We start from the raw sequence: 22,885 nt of genomic DNA on the forward strand, positions 1-22,885 counted from the left end.
GATGACCCGTGATCACACAAAGAATCAGAGGCAGAAAAGGATGTCAAATGTAGAAATTAGTAACATAGGGCGTCAGTATCATAATCAGTAGAAAAGGACGTCAGTGCCGAAATCAACAACATAGGGCTTCAGCACCAAAATCGATAGAAAAGGACGTCGACGTTGAAATTGACAGCACAGGACATCGGTGCTGAAATCGGCAGAAAATAGTGTCGGCACCGAAATAGACAGAAAATAATTTCGACGCTGAAATAGGTAGTACAGGACATCTGCGCCGAAATCGATAGAAAATAGATGTCGACGTCAAAATCAGCAGCAACAGAATAGAAAATAGATGTCAGCGCTAAAATCAATAGCAGTAAGAGATGACATCGATAATAGGAAGCAATAACAGGGGGCGGTAAAAAAAATTAGGTCAGAGAAGAAGAACCACCTTGATACCATGTAACAATTAAGAGAAGAAAAAAATTAACCATATTATTAGATCTTAAAATTGATATAGAGTATAAGGTCTTATATAGTTAAGTTAAGAAATCCTAAACTCTATAAAAAAAAGTCCAAATTGCCCTAAAAGCTATAAACAAATAAATATATAATCTAACAATAAGCAGAGAACTTCTTTGATTGGTTCAACGAAGTAGGGCAGATCTTCGACTATAAACAAGTTCCTTATCGGATGAAGGTAAAGTTGATTGTCATCAAACTCAAGGGACAAGCATCAAGGTGGTGGGAGCAATTACGGCGCTCACGAGAAAAACAAGGCAAATCCCAAATAACTGACTATGAGAGGATGAAAAAAAAGATGAGGGAACACTTTCTCCCTTTCGGCTACACCCAAACTCTATTCCAGTGACCACTCATTGAGATAGCGAAATCGATCGAAGAGTATACAGATGAGTTCTACTAGTTGGTTGCCAAAATAACTTATCTAAGTCAGAGGGGCAAATGGTGGCATGATACTTGGGGTTGCGTCAGACCTTGCAAGATGTCCTCAGCCATCATTCATTGTAGACGGTTTCAGAGGCTTTCTAGTGTTCAATGGTGGTTGAAAAGCAGCAAAATCGAAAATCAATAAGTAGAGGCGACCAAAACAAACGACCAGTTTGCCATCAGGATTCTAGTGCTTCATATAACAACCATCATAGGTTAATTCTAAGGGCCTTTTAGGTGTTATCATTGTGATGAACAGGGACATAGAGTAAACCAATGTAGGAAACCTGCTCCTACGGATTAGAAAGGTAAAAAATTTATTGATCGAGGGAGATGTGTAAAAAGAGACAACAACAATTATAGAACTAGTGTATGAAGCTAATGACATGCTTTACGATGATGGCCATAAGACTTTGGTTATTCATAAGAGTTTACTAAATCCCAAGGATGATTCAGGGGATGAGTGGTTGAAAACCAATATTTTCATACTACATACACCATCACGGATAAAGTCTGTAAGATAATTATCGACAGCGATAATTGTGAGAACGTAGTATTCAAAGATGTTGTCCAAAAATTGCAATTGAGGATGACACTGCATCCTAAGTCGTATAAGTTGTCGTGGCTGGATAAAGATAGTAAGGTAAAAATAGACAGATAATGTCTTGTACCATTTTTAATTGATAGCAAATATTTTGATAGTGTTTGGTGTTATGTAATGACCATGGATGCATGTCATATACTGTTGAAGTAGCCTTAGAAGTTGACAAAAGTGTCATCCATGATGGATGGATAAATAATTATACCCTTCACATCAAAGGAAAGAAGATTGTATTGGTGCTGCGATGAAATTATAATTGAAGACGGAGCGTCATCCTAAGCCATATAAATTGTGGTGGCTGAATAAAGACAATGAAGCAATAGTAGACAGACGATGTCTCGTACCTTGTTTAATTGATAGTAAATATTTTGGTAGCGTTTAGTGTGATGTGATGACTATGGATGCATGTCATGTACTATTGGGACGACCTTGGTAGTATGACCAAATCGTTATCCACGATGGATAGATGAATACTTATACCCTCACATTAAAGGAAAAAAGATTGTATTGGTGTTGCAGTGAGAAGAAACCACTCCAATTCTAGTAGCCAACACTATTAATTTGCTTTCTTTATCCAGGTTTTTAGATGAAATAGAGCATGTCAACATTTTCTATGCTTTGTTGCCTTGCCAGAACGATGTCATAGCCATAGATGTTGTCTTACCAGCCGAAGTACAAGAGTTGCTAGCGGACTTTGCCGAATTGATGCCAGAAGATTTTCCTATTGGGTTGCCACCTATAAGAGATATTCAATATCATATTGATCTTGTTCGAAGGTCAAGTTTGCCTAATCGATCAGCCTAAGAAAACCATAGAATTACAACATCAGGTGGTGGGGTTTCTAAAAACGGGTCACATCCATGGGAGCATGAGCCTCTGTGCAGTTCCTGCCCTACTAGTAATGAAGAAAAATAACTCGTGACATATGTGTGTTGACAGTGTCGTCAATAAGATTACAGTGAATGCATGTTTCTAATTCCTTACTTGGAAGACATGTTGGATCAACTTTCTAATTCTAGGTCTTCTCAAAAATTGACCTTAAAAGAGGATACCACCAAATCAGAATAAGGGCAGGAGATGAATGGAAGACAACATTCAAGTTGCAACATGAGCTATATAATTGAATAGTCATGATTTTTGGATTGTCCAATGCACCCAACACATTCATGAGGTTTATGCATCAAATCTTGTGGCCTTTTATGAGAGAGTTTGTGGTAGTTTACTTTGATGGCATTCTTATCTACAATCCGACATGGGCATCAAAATTTGATCACCTTTGTGCTATTTTTGAAAAACAAAAAATGGAGTGCTTATTTGTCAACAAGAAGTGTTCTTTCCTTACTACATCGATAACTTTCCTTTACTATATTGTATTTATTGATGGTGTGCACGTAGATTAAGCAAAGATAGATGCAAGCTTGGAGTGGCCTCAGCCGAGGACCTTAAATGAAGTCAGAAGTTTCTATGGCTTGGATTTTTTCTACCATTGATTCATCAAAAATTTCAGCACTCTAATTACTCCCATCACCAAGTCTCTCAAGGAACGAGATTTCAAGTGATCTAAAGAAGAAAAGGCTAGTTTTCAACTAGTCAAGCAGAAGATGACTGAGGCATCAATTCTAGCAGTTCCTAATCTTGAAAAAGTATTTAACTGTGATGCATTTAACATTGGTATAAGGGTTATTTTGAGTCAGTCGAACTAGGTGTCCAGTTGGTTTCTTCAGTGAGAAGATGTTCGAATCCAATAAGAATTATTTTACCTACTACTTAAAGTTTTATGTCATTGTTTAGTTCTTGAAGCATTGGTGTCACTACATATTACAGAAGAAGTTCATCTTGCTTACTGATCACGAAACCTTGAAGTACATCAATGGTCAACACAAGTTGAGTAAGCGGCATGCCAAGTAAGTGACTTATTTGCAAAAGTTTGCCTTTACACTGAGACACCAAGCTAGGAATCTGAATTGAGTCGCAAATGTCCTGAGTCATAGCTCTTCATTGCTTACCACCATGAGTACTAAAGTTGTAGGCTTTGAAATTTACACAAATATGTATACAGTCGACCCATCATTTGGAAGGATATTCCAAGAGATACATGATGGTCTCTGTCACAATTTTATTTTGCATAATGATTATCCATTTCATGGATTGCAGTTATATGTCCCAGATTGTTCACTGAGGTATCAAATTATAAGTGAACATTATAATGAGGAGCACTTTGAATGTGATAAAACGTTGCCCCTTATTTTTACTAATTTTTATTGACCCAAATTGACCAGTGATGTGACTCAATTTGTAGACCGATATTTTGTATGCCAGCGGTCTAAGGAGATTCTCACAAATGTAGACTTGTACACTCCCTTACCTGTTCCTAAAGATCTTTGGTTCAATGTTAGCACGTATTTTGTATTGGGATTACCAGTACCCAACGATCATCGGATTCTATTCTTGTTGTAGTTGATAGATTTTCAAAGATGATACATTTTGTACCTTGCAGAAAGACTATAGATGATGTTCGGATTGCCCATCTTTCCAAGGAGATCGTACGTTTATATAACATTCCTCGATCCATGACTTCAAACCATAATACTAAGTTTATCAGCCATTTCTGAAAGAGCTTATAATTGGAAATACAATTGAACTTTAGTAGGTCTACCACTCCCAAACAGATGGTCAAACTTAGGCAGTGAATCAGAGTTTGGGCAATCTTCTGAGATGTCTAACAAGACTAAGCCAAAGCAATGGGACTTGGCATTACCTCAAACAGAGTTTATCTACGATAAATCAAGAAACAAGACCACATATTTGAGTCCTTTTGAGGTTGTCTATAGGAGGAATCCATCCGAAGTCCTAGACTTACCCCATGTTCCACGTATATGATGATTTAGTCCTAAAATAGATAAGATGGTAGAGCATCTTTGGGGCATTCTTGAGTAGGTGAAACTAGCAATTCTTAAGAGTAATACCAAGTACAAGACTTGGGTTGATAGTCATCATCGTCAAGTACTTTTTTAGGTCAGATATTTTGTTTGAACTGTATTAACTCGTGATCATTTCCATTTCGACGAGTATAATAAGCTGAAAGATCAAAAAATTGGACCATGTGAGATACTATAGAAAATCAACTACAATGTCTATAAGTTGCACGTTCTTAGATATTTCAAAACTTCTGATGTATTTATTGTGAAGCACTTGACTTCTTATTCTGTGGACACTGGTGATATCACTATGAACTTGAGGACGAGTTATTTTCAACCCAGGACGACTAATGCAGGACCAATATAAAAGTACTCAATTTTTAACGGGTCATAACTTTTGACTCTGGATTCAAAATCAGATTTTGTCTGTGCTCATGCGTGTAGAATTTAAAGATCTATATTTATTATCGGAGAACTCGTAACCATCAAGTTTCAAGTTCAAAAAACACCATTTAGAACCTTTTCAAAAGATCCAAATGTTTTTTTTTCTATTTTTAATAATTTTTATTTTTATAGTAAGTGTCTTATTTAGCTATTCGAGAAATTATTCTCTATTCTTATTATTTTTTTATTTTGGTAAAACTTATATAAAGACGGATTTCTTTTTATTTTCGTTGGTTTTTTTTCTACCTTCTCCCTATTCTCTTTTTTCATCAGCATGTAAGATAATTGTCATCCTATCCTATGTCAAGTCTAAAGAGACTAGTATCGAACTCATTGTATAATTAATTAACTATATGCACATTATGCCAGAAGTTCATGTTAATTAAATCTACTAATAGTCAAAAGAAGAAGCTCTTTAACGTGCAAAGCTTGCATTCTTGTTTGCAGTGCATCTTCACTCTGATCAATATTTTTAATGTAGAGAATCACTTTCAGCTTTCAATTATGTGTTCTCTTTCAAGTAAAGAAAGGTTCGGCAAGACTTTAGTTTTAGTATTATATATATAAAATTTCGATCCGTAATTGTCATGCACGACTGAGTGAGTCAAGGCGTCCGAAAATGAGTCAGACGTCTAGAAACAAGTCGGCGCATCCAGAAAGTGAGTCGCGGGGAACCGGACAGGCATTTTCTTAGAGTTTTCCGTTAGCTTTTTGACCATGACCGTGACTATACGGGTATTAAACGATGCAAGAGCAAGGAAATGCTGAATTAATTTCTCATTTGTTGGATTCTATACACATGCACACTTCCACACGCTTCAAAAGGAGAATTTTCGTCCATGAAGAAACACATGATCAGTTGTTGTAGACTACTGTTAGATCGAACTTTCCAGGAAATGCCATTTGCCACTGATACTTTTATTTTTTAAAAAAATGATATAAAATTATTTTCTTAACACTAAACATTGACATTTAGTGTTAAATTTTTATAGTGAGCAATCCCAAAGTCATACATGCGTCCAAGGTCTAGCTAAACCCTAAATTCATGGTTTCCCCACTAGCCCACAGCTCCAGATCAAACAAAAGAAAAGAAGAAAAATCCATAATTAATTAATTAGAGAGAGGGATCAGCTGTCCCATCTCAAACAGGACATCGGAAGCAAGTGCGCGAGTGCGTGTTCCGGATCCGACGTGGATCCCATGCGGATGGGCCCCGCCGGGTTCGCTTTATCACTGGTGATTTGGTGGGGGAGAGGTTGGGGGGGGAAATGCACGCGTGTCACTTCTTCGTCTCGGTTACCATGCAACTGCTCGAGCCTTTATAAAATCCCCGCCAATGGCAGCACTCCTCGTTCCAAGTTCTCCTATTGCTCCCTGCGCGCTTCTGCCCACGGGGAGAGAAATCGGAGAAGATCGCCAGGCCTCTCATCGATTTCTGTTCCCGCTGCTTTCTTTTTCGGCGGTAGGCGCAGGGCAGAAACAGAGCTAGTTTGCGTGATATCATGGTGAAGCAGAGTGTCATCGTCCCCGAGGAGATCGCCATCCCCGCCGCGGTGGCGATGGCGGAACCGCCGGCCCACCTCCCTTCCTTCCCGCCGCCGCGATCCTCCAGTCTCGGCCTCCGCCGCGCCGGCTACAACAAGCTGTTCCTGAGCCAGCCCGACGTGGCCAGCGGGAGGTCCAGCACATTGGTCGACTCCATGCGGGCCTCCTCCCCCACCCACCCGAAGGAGGCCTCCGCCTTCCTCTCCTCCTTGCCCGACGCCGAGTACAAGGACTGGCTGGTAATTAACTAAAGCCCTGCTTCCGAAACTGTCCTGTTTTCATTTTGTGACAATGGTGCTCATTTGGCGGGAATTGCGTGGCGCAGACGCAGCACCCGTCGGCGCTGAGCAACTTCGAGGACGTCGTCGCGGCATCGAAGGGGAAGCAGATGGTGATGTTCCTCGACTACGACGGCACTCTGGCCCCTATCGTCGACGACCCCGACCGTGCCTTCATGTCGGAGCCGGTGAGTCCTCACAAAAGAAATACTTTCCATGAAAAAAAAAATCCAAATTGCGTGTTAATCGCGACATGAATTCAGATGAGGGAGGCCGTTCGAGACGTGGCGAGGCATTTCCCAACTGCCATCGTGAGTGGGAGATGCAGGAACAAGGTGAGAGCTTCCTTGTCTTCTTCTCTACACATGTCCAAGGTTGAAGTCACTATGACTCTGTTTCTCATGAACTCACCCTGATATGCATGTTTAGGTGTTCAATTTTGTACGATTGAAGGAGTTGTACTATGCTGGGAGCCACGGCATGGACATAAAAGGTCCTAGCAAAAGCACCAAACATACAAAATCAAAGGTCTGTCTCTACCTCTGCACTCGAACACTACCATTTTTTATTGCCCTCGACAGTTTACTGATCCCTGCTCGTGCTCTGTGGATGTATGTAGGGCAACCCTGTTTTGTTTCAACCAGCCAGCGAGTTCCTTCCTATGATGGATGAGGTACAAGAACAATGTGTTTTTGTTTCAGCAAACAGTTAATTAAGCTGTGCTGATCATTTCATCTCCTTGCTTGAAGGTGTATAAAGCACTGGTAGAGAAGACAAAGTTCATCCAAGGATCCAGAGTTGAAAACAACACGTTCACTTTATCAGTTCATTACCGATGCGTCGAGGAGAAGGTCAAAATTAAAACTCTTCATCATCTGGTTCATTTATGGTCGATAATCACATTTCTTACTGAATTATTTGCAGATATGGAACTCATTGTCTGAGCTAGTCCGTTCAGTGCTCAGTGACTACCCAGAGCTCCGGCTCACAGTAGGAAGAAAGGTGTTGGAGATTCGCCCGAGTATCGAATGGGACAAGGGGAAGGCTCTTGAATTCTTGTTAGAGTCAATAGGTAAGAGGAAGCAAGAATCTCATCTTCAATTCATCAACTTGATGCTCGATCACTTATACCGATCATCGGTATTCTCTTTGTTTGTAGGATTTGTGAATTACAACAATGTGTTTCCAGTGTACATAGGAGATGACCGTACTGATGAAGATGCTTTCAAGGTATCTTAACCTTTTGAATTTCTGTTAAATTAACTGAATTTCTGGTAACTGAATCATACTCACTGGGTTGCACTAATCTCAGGTATTGTGCGAAAGAGGACAGGGTGTAGGGATCCTTGTTTCTAAGTTTGCAAAGGAAACAAATGCATCCTACTCTCTTCAAGAACCATCTGAGGTTAACAAGTTTTTGCGTCGGCTCGTCGCATGGAAGAAGCTCCACTTGAAGGAATGATATCAGAGTTGTTAGCTGAGGAAAAAAGACTAGATGACAACACTAGTTTTGTGATCTTAACTATGAGGATGTTATCACCTCGGTTTAGTCTACTACTTCTATTAATCCTTTTTCCTGCCAAGAACTGTAACTACTAATATGTGCAAGATGAGTATGTACGTACCTAGAAATCTTGCAAAATGTCACTCCAGCCTATGTATTGTCTGATCTTCACCAGATCTCCCTTTTTAATGTAAATTATGCATGATGCAATGACAAAGATGATTCTTCCTGATGATTTATGATCACGAATCTTGTTGAGTAACTACCCCACAAGCCACAGTGCTACAGTGGGATGCATAGTTTTTTTCTATTGATGAAAGTTGTGAACTTAGTTTCTTGCTAAGGGATCCAAAGATACATCCCCGATTTAAAGTGTTGGTAGATGCTCAGAAATGGTTTAGCCTGTGCTGCCAAAACGAGGTGCAAAACAATATTGGACCAACAATTGCAGTTTCCCATGGTACTTGGACTTTACATCAAAAGCTGTGATTTATGTGCCCATGCTCGTGAAGGAACAAGGACAAAAGGTTTGGGTAGATACTTCTGCTTCTCTCTTGGGAGGAACAACGAGACAACAATAATCGCCATTAATTTCTCAACTCCTGTCTCAGTTTGGACATGTTTCGTTTGGCCAGGAAAAGGAAACAGTAGTGTTTGGTTGAGTTGAGGGAGGAGTTGGAATCCACTCATGGGGATCGATCATCAACCAATAATTAACACTAAGCTCTGTCTTTAGCTGCCAGCCAGCCAGCCATTTCAGGCGTGGAAAGGTGGCGGTGGCCTCTGGAACCGGACCATGATTGATGCAAAGGGAGGAGACATTAATTGGGGTGGGGGGCTCAAATAATTGGGGGGCAAAGCCCTCAATCAAACAGGTGCAATGCACCAGGGATTAATGCATGCAACACACGCACACGCAGCACTGCACCTTCAGTTGTTTTTATGGAATGCAGATGATGAGATCGATCGATGCCGCATGTCTTCGCAGTTAAGACATGTCGCCTGCTCCGGTGGTACTGCAACCAAACTTAAAAAAAAAAAAAGAAAGAAGAAGAAGAAGAAAGGCATCGGCCACATGGTGGCAGACAGGAGACAACCCAGAGCAGGCAGGCATGTCGAAGCTATACACATGCAGGCAGAGGTGGTCCATGGCGACGTGTGCTGCATGGGAAGGAGAAGGACTGCTGCGGGATTCAAAGCCATGGTTGATGCCACAGCTCTCCTCAGTCCTCTCCCTCTGTTACAATACAAGTACCGAGTGAGTGATCGATCAGTGGATTGAGACTTGGGAGCTATTCAGCACGGCAAAGATGGAGAAACAATACGCATCACAGAGATTGAGGTCAAACCTCAGACTGTGCACGTGGCACGTGTATTACTCAACTTCTGGATTAGGTTCCGGCACCCATCTCTGTCATAGGGAAGAAACACAACGCACTGTTATGGGCTTTTATTCGTGGGCCTCAGCAAGGCTTTACCCATATTGGTACTTCAGAAATTGAACCGTGACCTAAATTATTATTATTATCAACGTCTGCATTTATAATTGGAATAAAATGTCTCATCCAGCGTTCCCGTCAATTCGTCCTAAAGTCAACACGAAAGAGATAAATCACGGATGACTATTAACCTTTAGAATAGTGACTAGTATATAAAGGAGATATTTATCTCGGTTACACCTCGACTACGTTTGGCTGGGTATAATGTAATCTAGCTTGATTACATTACTACGTTTAGTAATGTAATGTATGTAATCTTTTGTTACAAGAGTGCTTACATTATTTTGTTTGGTATTCATTCTTTTTTATAAGGAATGTAATTCATATTATTGTAAAATGACAAAAATATCCCGTGATCTCTACCGATGGTCGTCGCACCTCTGCTGGAGCTTGCGGCAACGAGTAACCGCCTCCGTTGGCCTCCTCCGTCGGTCGCCGACCGTCACCACCGGTAACTGCCGGCCACCGATGATGGTGACGACCGCCGCCGTCGACGGCCGACGACGGTGGGCGGCGACGGCGGTCGACGACATTGGGCGACGACCGTGGTAGACTAGGAATATATTTGAGATTTAAATTTTGGTTAAATAGTGACCTCGTAATGTAATCGGATTACATAATATTTACTTTATAATCTAGATTACAAAATTTCATTATCTTTTGTAATCCAGATTACATTACATTACAAGTTTAAAACTAAACAAAATAATCAACCTTATAATATAATCCTGATTATATTACAAGACAGATTACATCTTACCAAACGTAATCCTCATGTGTTAGCCATTACACCATCTCAAATGACACGCTCTTCAATATTATTGAATCTTAAATCGATCATTCATTTGTATAAATAAGATAAGTCATAATTTAGTTGTTATCGTAGTTCATATAACTGGTATAATGTAAATATTATTAAATAAAATAAGTCTAATGATTTAAATTTAAAATCAACTTGTAAAAAAATTTAAAAGGGCCAAATACTGAGGATGTATAAATTTAGAAGGGAATTGATAGAGTGGAGTATTATTTGAGTTTGATCAAAAATAAAATAAAAGACTGTGTCAGCTTAATGATTAAAAAAAGCTCAACTTTATAATAAACTCCTGCCGACGACTCCTTGAATGTCCATGAAGTTGGTCGCCATCTTCCGACTGGGCAAACCCTCGCTTGCTCCCTCTTTTTAATTCCATTAAATTTCCAGTTTCATCCCACACGCAAAACGCCCCTCAAATTTTCCAAAATGATTTGACACATTAAATTTGTTTTTATAATATGAATACAATCTCTTTATTATAATAAATTTAATTACGTTCGTCCATATGTCTCTCGCAGTTTTCAACTTATAGAAGACAGTGGTAAGAAAACTAGAAATGAATCGAATACCATCTATTATTATAAAACAGATATGATTACGCTCCTTTCCAGGCCGTCATAAGATTACGTTAATAAAGATAAATTATAAAATTATATTATAATTAACGGTCAAATTAATTAAAAAATAGGAGATATTTTTTTTTTCTAAAGGTATGCACATGGATATTAAAGTGGGTGTTTAGTTAAGGAGTTTGAGAACAGGAAATGTAAAAAGAGGAAAATATAAAGTTTGGATTATGGGTTTAAGGATAATAATTTGAGAATGATTTTTATATTTATGAGAATTAATCAAACTCATATGATTAGGTAAATTTTATTTCTATTTTTATTCTTATTCTCATTTTATTTTATCATCAAATTCATACTCAGTCATTTTAATCATTTAACTAAACCCCACCTAATTTGAAAATAATAATAAATAAATTACACGAGTGATGTGGAGATGAGGGACCCACCCAGTGGAGGGTCATTGTCACGGTGGAGGTCAAAGGTCAGAGTCAGGGCGGTCAATGCCCCTGTACCATCAGTCGGTCGGGCGAGTGGGCCACTCGACCAAGATAGAGAAGGTCTGATCCAACATCATCATAGCTCGGCGATGCGGTGATGAGGGGCCCACCCAGTGGAGGGTCATTGTCACGGTGGAGGTCAAAGGGCAGAGTAAGGGCGGTCAACGCCCCTGTACCATCGGGCGATTGGGCAGCCCACTCGCCCGACCGGGATAGAGAAGGTCTGATCCAACATCATCATAGCTCGGTCACATACCGAGCTTTGGACGCTCAGAGAAGTGTGTCGGTGAGGCACACGCCAAGCGGCCAGCCTCGCTCGGAGTTACATCAAACCTCGGAACTAGCCTGGCGGAGCCACGACCAAGCAGATTACAAGTGAAGCAGAGTTTGGGCAATAGGTGGTTGGCCGAGCGGGCATCCCGCTTGACCCGCGAACAATAGCGTCCGGACGATTGATGGTTGGCCGAATGACTCACCCGCTCGGCCCAGTAACGGACAAAAGGAGGATCTGTGATATCCTTCTGGAAGCCTGTGCCACTGATAGACGGCATGGTTGGCGGCATAGATCGTACGACGGAAGCTTCTACTGTCACGTTAGAGATATGCTCGGGTTGTTAAGGTATGGTGTCAGGGACACTTTCCTGACATATCTTTCAGGGGAAGCTTTGAGAAGTGTGCACAACTCGAGGAGCGTGCATGTGAATCTTCGGAGCCCTATATAAAGGGCCCCAAGCTTCAACGAAGGTATGCTAATTTTAACTATAGTCACACTGTTACTCTGTCACTCCGCTTCCTTGCACATCACAGGAGACTGATTTGAGCGTCGGAGGGTCATCGTCGGGGAACCCCTCCCTAGCTTGGCACTGACGTTGTTGTGGTTGCAAGTTCCTCTAGTGCGGAGTCCACGCACGGCCAATAGGAGCGCCACGTCTCGAGCACCCATCGCCTCGACTCTCAGACAGGATCAAATTTGGTGCTGCTTGTGAGAAGTTTACCTGCATCCGAGCCGAGAAAATGGAAGACGCTGGACGACTTCACACAGTGACGCTCACCCAAGAGGAGCTCGACATGCTCGTACAAGCTTGAGCACAGAAGATAATCGAGCAGCAACAGCAAAAGACGTTAGCCAATCGACTGGAGCAACAGGCAACATCGGCATCAGGAGGTCGAGCGGCGCACAAGGACCGACCGGAACAGCTCTCCATCTGGGGACAAAACAGAGGGCCGACCGTCACCCATGGGGAGGCACCGCCCGCCCCGATCCATTTGACCGGCTTTGTTCCAAACGCCTTCAGAGATCGCGCAGGCGAATCAAGAGCGGGGGTGCAACTGTTGATCAGTTATAGCGAACTCCGAGGGCATGTCTAGCGAATTGCAACTGTTGATCAGTTATAGCGAAAACATGAACTGATATAGTGTCTGATTAATTGTGTCCAATAAATTTATTTTACTAAGAATTTATGGTAATAAGGCGACCGGGGAACGACGAGTGGATTGCAAAAGAACAGGTCCTAACTTGGTAACAAAGGCAAGGGATGCCGAGGTAAATCCAAGGGCACACCTGTGTGAGCAAGAAAGCTTTTAGGACCCTCTAAGCTGTAAGCCATAAGTTTGAAGAAAAATAGAATTAAAAGGGTACAATTATAATTGTGTCTATGTCCAGACGTTGGGAAGAACACACACAGGAATGGTATACTAAATCCCATACCTCGAACCTAGAATACCTTGACTTAGCAAAAAGAGAGAGTCAGCCTACTCAAAAAGAATTAGCTCATAACATCTCGGTTATATACGATCGAGTTTGTCTTTCCTGTAGAGTTCATCTTAAGAACTTTAAACAGATACAGGAACAAATAAAGGAATTAAAAGGTGAAAACCTTAGATTAAGTGAGGCTTTGCTAAATCTCACTAAGGAAGTTTTGGAAAACAAACCACTAACTAAGAGACAGTTGGAAGACCTTATTATTAAGATAACTGAAAGACCTAAACAGGTTGAACAGCAAGCTTTACAGTTATCTGAAGAGCTGAAACAGAAGGTAGATAGGGTTGAAACCCTTTTACGAAAAGTTGAAGGCTAGGTATTTTCATGAGTTATATTAATACCAAGGCTACAAATTCATACAAGGAGGCACTCCAAGCCACAGAAGGCATTGAATCACCTGCAGTCGGCTTTTGCAAACCTGCTGACTACAAGGGAGGTATTAGCAGTAATAATATCCTTATTAAACAAGTTAATACACAGATCCAGCTCTTAGTTACCATTCTAGAGAAACTTGAGTCTCTAGAAGAAAGAGTAAAGAAACTTGAAGCAAGGGAAACTCCAACACAGCAAGCTCTTCCTGACGAAATCATCAAAAATCTCTCTGAAAGAATTCAAGCAATTTCTATTCATGAGAAACCAAAAGAATCAAAAGGAAGACTTAGAGTTTTTACTGATCCTTTTCAAATTTTAAAGGAGGAACAGGCAAAAACCACAAAGAAGTAATGGCTACTCAAAGAAACCCTCCTGTTACAACAATCACGAGGACAGAAGGGGCGCCACTTTTTGAAGACCAAGTACGGGAATATAGACAAGGTCAAAGGCGAAGATATAATGCACAAAGAGCCATACAGCGAGTAGCAAGAAGAGTCACTGGGGGAAGTTATAACAATGCTTTGGAACAGCAACTTGATCCACAGACGCAACTTCGACTCTCTATGCAAGAGAGAGCATCAATTGTTCCAGCAGAAGTTCTATACCACTCAAGAAGGGATGACGCACATCATAGAGTATATGTTCATCGATCTGAAGAAGCTGTTTTAGTTACAAGCAACCAAGTTGATAGAGCCTTTACTCAACCGGAAAGCTTTAATCAACTTCAAAGAAGTGGTATGCGATTTCTCCATATGGGTGTCATTCAAGTAAGAATTCAAATCCTTCATCGGCAAGAGGAAGGCACTTTAGCACTAGTAGTTTTCAGAGATAATAGATGGCAGGGAGATCAAGCCATCTTTGCAACAATGGAAATTGACTTGACACACGGAAGTCAATTGGTATACGTGATACCTGATACTATGTTAACAATTTCTGATTTTTACAGAAATATACAGGTATCAATACTTGCAAGAGGATATGAGAACTGGCGAAACGGAGAAGCCAACCTGCTCATAACTCGGGGACTGGTAGGCAGACTGTCTAATACTCCTAATGTAGGTTTTGCATATGAAATACAGAATGTAGTTGATTATTTAGCAAGCCATGGAGTAAGAGCACTTCCCGGAAGAAGTTACAATACCAGAGATGTCTTAGGACATAACTGGATCATCAGACAGTCAACCGTCAACATACCAATGCAACCAACGGAGGTCAATACAAGAAACATGCTGGACGGCAGTGTTTCCTTACAATTTGACCAATATCAAGCAGCAACTTCATCATCTCTCCCAAAATTCAACTCAAAAGATGAGGAGATACAATCAGATGAAGAAGAGCTGACAAGCCATACAATTGCAGTTCTTGTGGAAGAGGAAAGAGGTTCCGAATTACTTGTCAAAAGAATACACCTGCTTGCACAACTTCCTATAAGACGAACATCAGGATCTGCAGGGTATGACATTTCTATCACTGACGCTCAAAATATACCTGCCCTTGGTCGATCTTTATTGCAAACAGGTATTTGCATCCAAATTCCATAAAACACATATGCAAGAATAGCTCCTAGATCCAGTGCAGCAATGAGGGGCATCATTATCATGGGAGAAGTAATTGACTCCGATTATCGAGGTGAAGTCAAAATTATGGCTTTTAACACAACTAATGATGACATATTTTTGAACAAGCAAGAATGCATCGCTCAACTGATTCTTGAGCAAATCTCTGCACCAGAAGTAAGGGAAGTAGAGCTATTAAGTTCAACAAAACGAGGGGCATTTGGTTTTGGATCAACAAATCAAGCAACTCAGGTTTGTTCTAGCACTAAAGCTAACCCTTTTTGCCAAGGTTGTCAAAATTGTTGCAGTGATGAAGAGTTTCACACAAAACCTGGATTTCTTGCGGATTTTGAGGAATATATAACTACCAGAACCAAAGGTAAAACACAGAAAGGAAAAGAGGTTATTCAAGACGAAGCACCAGTTAAACGTGTTTCAGGTTATCAACCCCTTTCTGAAGAACAAATGTTAGCTTTTCAACAGAAAGCAAGGCAGTATGCAATTGAACAGCACAGATTTCATGAGGAAGAGGCATACTTAACCCTAATTGATGCACCACCATCAATGGAAAGAAGTCTTGCTATTACACGCAAATGCATAAGAACATCAAGAGAGTATAGAAGAGAATTACAAGCAGAACTTGATGAGATACAATCCTCTTCACAACAGTCCTCCACTTCAGGACAATTTTTATGCATGTTCACAGAGGTACAAAATGATTCAGATGATGATGAGTATCTTGATTACTTGCAATATTTAGCCTTGCAGGATTCAGAACAATTGCATCATCATTCAAATGAGAAATTTACCAATCCCTTCGCGAAAGGTGGTGGGGAAGAAATAATAGCTGCGGGAAGTAGTAGTGCAGTTACTGAGTGGGTTTCTGATTATCCACAATTAAAGCAGCTGCAAGAGCAAATTTATTCACAAGCAGAATCTGCATACCGCCCACCTGCGGATACAACCATGAATCCGGTAGGATATCCATCCAATAGAGCTCCTAAAGAAGAGCCTGTGAGTATTGCAGCTCCACCTACAGCAAAAACAAAGTTCAAGCATAATGATCAGAATGAATGGTGGAACTTACCCACAGCCCAACAGCAAACAGGGGCAATTCTAACACTCCCGCCACAACTTCATCGAATAGAAGATGTATTTTTAAGGTGGGAAGCAATTACTAAAAATATAGTTGCTTTACAAAATTTTACAGATACTCAAGATAAAGCAGACTATATTGAGAATTTACTGGGAGAAACTGAACGATTAACCTGGATACAATGGCGGATGGCTTATCCCAATGAATACCAGGAGTTAATCAATTCTAGCGATGGAAGAAATGGGACGCAGAACATTATTTCCCAGATAAGAAGAGTATTTTTACTTGAAGACCCATTTCAGGGGTCAACTGATATGCAGGATAGAGCATATAGAGATTTGGAAAGATTAAGCTGTCAACAGGTAAAAGACCTTATTCCATTTCTTACTGACTATATGCATCTTGCTTCCAAAACAGGAAGATTATTCACAGGACCAGAGTTATCTGAGAAATTCTGGTTGAAACTTCCCGGTGAGCTGGGTCGACGAATAAAGGCAGCCTTTGAAGAAAAATATCAGGGTAATACTATGGGTGTTCATCCAAGAGTTATATTCACTTATAAATATCTGGAAGAAGAATGCAAGAAGGCAGCTTTCAGTAGATCTTTGAAGGATCTAACCTTCTGTAATCAAATGCCCATTCCCGGATATTACAAGGACCCAAAGAAGAAATATGGCCTTAGAAAGTCAACAACTTACAAGGGCAAACCTCATCAAACGCATGCAAGAGTTGAAAAGAAGAAACATTTATTGCGAAACAAGAAGTGCAAGTGTTTCCTGTGCGGAGAAGAAGGCCATTTTGCACGAGATTGCCCTAAGAAGTTCAAAAACACCAAAAGAGTAGCTTTATTCGAGGGACTAGAAATCCCTGATGATTATGAGATACTATCAGTACAAGAAGGAGATGAAATTTCAGATGCTATATTCAGCATATCTGAAGGAGAAGACCACCAGGTTAATTCTATCCTTAGACAAGAATTCCTGTTTGTTTTTATAGAGCAAACAAATTCCTACATGATAGGAAAAACAGGAGGGTGGCAACCGATGGTGAAAATACCAAAAGCTCAGCACGACTGTAACCATATATGGGAAATTAATGGAGAAATATCTTCTCCCTACCAAAGGTGTACATGCTGCAAAAGGGAAACAATGAAGAAACACCGTATGCACTGTAGTACTTGTTATATAACTTCATGTGGCATGTGTACAAGGAACTACTTTGACATGAGCATACCGGTAGAAAGGTCAGTTCCAATCCCTTTTTCTCCAAATACATTACTTCAAGAACAACAGAATTACATTGCATGGTCAACGGCTGAGATTGAACGACTAAAGCAAGAATTAGCAAGTGCAAAATTATTGGCAGAAATTCAGATAGAAACACTGAAAAAGGAATTTGCTGCTGAAAAAGAAGAGCTAATACGAATCAGTAGTGCCAACACACTAGAAGTTTGTACTGAAAATGAAGAGCTTCATTTCAAAATTGATAGCCTAGAATTGGAGAATAAAGACTTATTGAGAAGGTTGGAAGAAAAAGAGTTTATTAATCCTGAGGAAGAAATTGAAGAAGAAGAAGTAAATGTTCTTATTGACTCAGGCAGAGAAAAGGTGTTTTCCATAGAAGAAGCAAAACAACCAAGATCAAAAACAAATGGTCTCTTCAACTTGGTTGTAGAACTTATTATTCCAGGAGTAGAAAACTTCAGAGTAAATGCTATTCTGGACACTGGAGCCACTACATGCTGCATTGATCAGGTATCAATACCTCCTCAAGCTATTGAAGATAACACCTTTGTTGTGAATTTCAGTGGAATAAACTCCAAGACGACTGCCAACAAGAAGTTAAAATATGGAAATATGAAGATAAGGGAACATCAGTTCAGAGTACCCTATACTTATGCTTTTCCGTTAACATTGGGAGGAAATATCACAATGATTCTTGGATGTAACTTCATCCGAGCTATGCATGGAGGAGTTCGAATTGAAGGAAATGAGGTAACATTCTATAAAAATGTTACAACTATTCAAACTCAACAAGTTGTTCCTGCAGCTCCTATGATTGAAGAACTGGAGTTAGATGAAGAAGAGTATAATCAGATTCAGGAGCAAGTATGCATATGGCAACCTGGACAGCACCTCCAGGATATGATTTCAGAATTAACGGATACAGGCTATATTGGGGATAATCCAATGAAGTACTGGAAATCAAATTTAGTGACCTGCAAGCTTGAGATCAAAAATCCAGATTTAATTATTGAAGACAGACCACTCAAGCATATCACTCCCCAAATGCAAGATTCCTTCAGAAAACATATCAAAATACTGCTGGATCTAAAGGTAATTAGACCAAGTAATAGTTGTCATAGAACAACTGCTATTATTGTTTATTCAGGAACTACAGTGGATCCCAAGACAGGGAAGGAGTCAAAAGGAAAAGAAAGGATGGTCTTTAACTACAAACGGTTAAATGATAATACCCATAAAGACCAGTACAGTCTCCCAGGGATCAATACTATTATACACAGGGTTGGGAGAAGCAAAATCTTTTCTAAGTTTGACCTTAAGAGTGGATTCCATCAAGTAGCCATGGATCCTGACTCCATACCATGGACTGCTTTCTGGGTTCCTGATGGGCTTTTTGAGTGGCTTGTAATGCCATTTGGACTTAAAAATGCTCCTGCGGTCTTCCAGCGAAAAATGGACAGCTGTTTCAAAGGTACTGAAAATTTTATAGCTGTCTATATTGATGACATTCTTGTATATTCAGAAACTGAGGAGCAGCATAGAGATCACTTAAAGGTTCTTCTCAACATCTGTAAGAAGAATGGGCTAATATTAAGCCCAACAAAAATGAAAATTGGCAGCCCAACTATTGAATTTCTGGGAGCCACTATTGGGAATTCAAAGATCAAACTCCAATCCCATATTATTTCAAAGGTGGCCAATTTCAATAATGAAGAGTTACAGACTACCAGAGGATTGAGATCGTGGCTTGGGATTCTAAATTATGCTCGTTCATATATTCCCAATCTTGGAAAAATTCTTGGCCCTTTATATTCAAAAACGTCGCCTAATGGGGAAAAACGTATGAATACTCAAGACTGGGCTCTGGTAGACAAAGTAAAGACTATAATTAAAGACCTTCCTGATCTAGCAATACCTCCTATGAATTGCTACATTATTATTGAATCAGATGGATGTATGGAAGGCTGGGGAGGAATTTTGAAGTGGAAGCCTCAAAAGTATGATCCAAATCCGCCGAGTTAATCAGCGCTTATGCTAGCGGAAAATTCTCTCCACTCAAATCCACCATAGATGCAGAGATTCATGCTATTATGAACTGCATGAATAGTTTTAAGATTTATTATCTTGACAAAGAGGAGCTTCTCATTCGAACCGACTGCCAAGCTATCATAAGCTTCTTTAACAAATCGGCACAAAATAAGCCTTCAAGAGTCCGTTGGATAGCCTTTACGGACTTTATTACTGGACTAGGCATTCCTGTTACCTTCCAGCACATAGAAGGTAAAGATAATACCTTGGCTGACACTCTATCTCGATTGGTTTCATTTATTTCAGGTCCATGGACCCTGTCAAGCGAAGACGAATTAATTATCCAACAGTGGGAGGGAGCAATTCAGCAGTTACAGGCCAAGCCCAGCAACAAGGCAGTTTCATATCTGGAGAACCTTATCACTTTCTGGCTCAATACAAAGAAGTCTCCTGTAGCCAAGGCCCATGGGTATGCACTACCCATGAAGAAGATGCTAGACGACACCTCGCCGACATTGAAAAGACCGTTGCAGATCAGCTCATCCACAATATCCTCGAGCTCAAGCTTATCCATGATATCAAAGAAGCAGATTTCAGCATCCGAGGCGAACATTCAAAAGGACTTTATTTTAAAGATGCCCTACCCAGCGTCATAGCTGTAAAGACATCTTTATTCAACACTTTTCTGCAACTACAGAACACCATACAGGACATGGTGGACACTCCACCATGAAATAATGGAGCGTGGTGAGCCCGGAGAATCCAAAGAAGATTGTGCTTTAATAAAGATAGATTCGAATGGACTGAGCCTCGGGGAGCCGTCCAAACAAAAGAGAATCTAGCCTTTATAGCCTTAGCTGTAAATCTTGTATAGCCATTATAGCCTTAGCTGTAAAACTTGTAAAGGGATAAGAAAGAGGACGAAGATAAGGATACTCGTGAGTGCTGATGAGGCCCACATGCGCACTCAGCTCATCTCTATCCTTCTCCTTCTCTTTTCTATATAAACCCCTAAGTAGCTCATTGCAGAACACACACCGAGTTCCGGTACAAGTTCTACTCTGAGAAGTATTTAAGCTTTATAATTGTAAGTCTTTAAAGCAAGCTTTTCTTTAATCCTTTTCTTGTAATTTAGTCTTGTACTTCCTCTTTGGTACATTATCTAAGTTATTTGTAAAGAAGCGTTTCCGCACATTTTGGTATCAAGAAATCCCTGATGATTATGAGATACTATCGGTACAAGAAGGAGATGAAATTTCAGATGCTATATTCAGCATATCTTAAGGAGAAGACCACCAGGTTAATTCTATCCTTAAACAAGAATTCCTGTTTGTTTTTATAGAGCAAACAAATTCCTACATGATAGGAAAAACAGGAGGGTGGCAACCGATGGTGAAAATACCAAAAGCTCAGCACGACTGTAACCATATATGGGAAATTAATGGAGAAATATCTTCTCCCTACCAAAGGTGTACATGCTGCAAAAGGGAAACAATGAAGAAACACCGTATGCACTGTAGTACTTGTTATATAACTTCATGTGACATGTGTACAAGGAACTACTTTGACATGAGCATACCGGTAGAAAGGTCAGTTCCAATCCCTTTTTCTCCAAATACATTACTTCAAGAACAATAGAATTACATTGCATGGTCAACGGCTGGCCATATCGCTCGGCGAGGAGCTACTCAGGAGGACCAGGACTGCAAACTTCATTATGGTGGACGCTTCCTCAGCTTACAACGTAATCCTGGGCTGACCGACCCTCAATGAGTTCCGAGTCGTAGTTTCAACCTACTACCAGAAGATCAAATTCCTAGTAGATGACTGAGTTGGGGAAGTTAAGGGTGACTAGCTAGCCGCTCGGCATTGCTATGTTCAAATGGTCAAGATCGAGGCCAGGTCCGCTCGAAAGAACCCACGACTAGAGGTTAGCACTATTACTGAAAAGCCTCCTACCCTAATCTTTGAAGAAAAAGAGGAGGTTCACATCCATCCTTGTCAAGCGGAGGCCACAACTTTCATAGCATCTGATCGGGAAGCCAAGCAAAAGGCAGAGTTGATCGCCTGTCTACAACAAAACTATGATGTATTCACATAGTCAACGCACGAGCTTCTTGGGATTTCCCCGAGCATCACACAACACGAACTTCACGTCTGACTGGACGCTCAGCCAGTAAAACAGAAAAAGAGGGCCTTCACCGTCGAGCAAAACCTGATCATCCGGGCAGAAATAGAGAAGCTGCTGGAGGTCGTCCACATACAGGAAGTTCAATTCCCGAGCTGGCTCGCAAATGTCATGCTGGTCTCCAAGCCGGCCAACAAGTGACGAGTCTGCATCGACTTCCGGGACCTTAACAAAGCATGCCCAAAGAACTTCTACCTGCTACCTCAGATCGATTAGATGGTAAACTCCACTACTAGGTGTGAGCTGATATGCATGTTGGATGCGTATCAAGGATACCATCAAGTGTCGCTCGCCCGAGAGGATCAGGAAAAGGTCAACTTCATTACGGCCGACGGGACGTACTGTTATAATGTCATGTCGTTCGGACTAAAGAACGTCGAATCTACTTATCGGAGGCTGATGAATAAAGTATTCTGACGTCATATCAACAGTAACATAGAGGTATACACATCGACGACATATTGATTAAATTACTCCCAGCAGTGGACCTACGCACAGATATCAAGGAGACCTGCCAGACACTTAGGACATACGGAATCAAGCTGAATCCAAAGAAGTGTCTATTCGGTGCAAAGAGCAAGCGATTCCTGGGCTACATTGTCACCGAGCGGGGCATCAAAGCAAACCCCAACAAAGTAAAGGCACTACAAGACATGCCGCTGCCAAGAAATCTGAAGAAAGCCCAACGTCTCACCAGTCGGATAAAAGTATTATCGCGATTCATCTCCAAATCGTCTGACCGGAGCTTGCCATTCTTCAAGATATTGCACTGAGCCACCAAATTCCAGTGGGACGAGGAGTGCGATCGGACGTTCGACGAACTTAAGGAGTACCTCAACTCATTGCCTGTACTAGCTGAGCCCATTGTCGGTGAGCCCCTCCGAATTCACCTGTCTTCAACCGAGCATGTAGTCGGCTCGACTCTAGTGAGGCAGAACGGTGAGGAACAATCGGTGCATTTCCTAAGTCATATATTGAAAGACGCTGAATCCCGCTACACCAATCTCGAGAAGTTGGCTTACGCGTTGGTACTAGCC

The 22,885-nt window shown here is 40.8% G+C and overlaps 1 protein-coding gene across 1 annotated transcript; it reads left to right on the forward strand.

Moving 5' to 3' along the window:
* The first annotated feature begins 6,225 nt into the window (after positions 1 to 6,225).
* Positions 6,226 to 8,452, forward strand: LOC122017179 (probable trehalose-phosphate phosphatase 6). The gene is made up of 9 exons (XM_042574717.1): positions 6,226 to 6,677; positions 6,764 to 6,904; positions 6,980 to 7,051; positions 7,146 to 7,244; positions 7,336 to 7,389; positions 7,466 to 7,567; positions 7,641 to 7,788; positions 7,876 to 7,946; positions 8,029 to 8,452. The coding sequence occupies exons 1-9, from the start codon at positions 6,396 to 6,398 to the stop codon at positions 8,176 to 8,178; spliced, it is 1,119 nt and encodes a 372-aa protein (XP_042430651.1). The 5' UTR covers positions 6,226 to 6,395; the 3' UTR covers positions 8,179 to 8,452.
* Positions 8,453 to 22,885: the final 14,433 nt, after the last annotated feature.

The sequence above is a fragment of the Zingiber officinale genome, chromosome 8B, assembly GCF_018446385.1.
Source record: "Zingiber officinale cultivar Zhangliang chromosome 8B, Zo_v1.1, whole genome shotgun sequence".
NCBI lineage: Eukaryota > Viridiplantae > Streptophyta > Magnoliopsida > Zingiberales > Zingiberaceae > Zingiber > Zingiber officinale.

What these genes read in the sequence shown, in the direction of transcription:
- LOC122017179 (XM_042574717.1), top strand. Translation starts at nt 6,396, where the DNA reads ATGGTGAAGCAGAGTGTCATCGTCCCCGAGGAGATCGCCATCCCCGCC. An exon ending in GTGCCTTCATGTCGGAGCCG is followed by an intron (nt 6,905 to 6,979) that starts GTGAGTCCTCAC and finishes ACATGAATTCAG; the next exon opens with ATGAGGGAGGCCGTTCGAGA. An exon ending in TCCTTCCTATGATGGATGAG is followed by an intron (nt 7,390 to 7,465) that starts GTACAAGAACAA and finishes CCTTGCTTGAAG; the next exon opens with GTGTATAAAGCACTGGTAGA.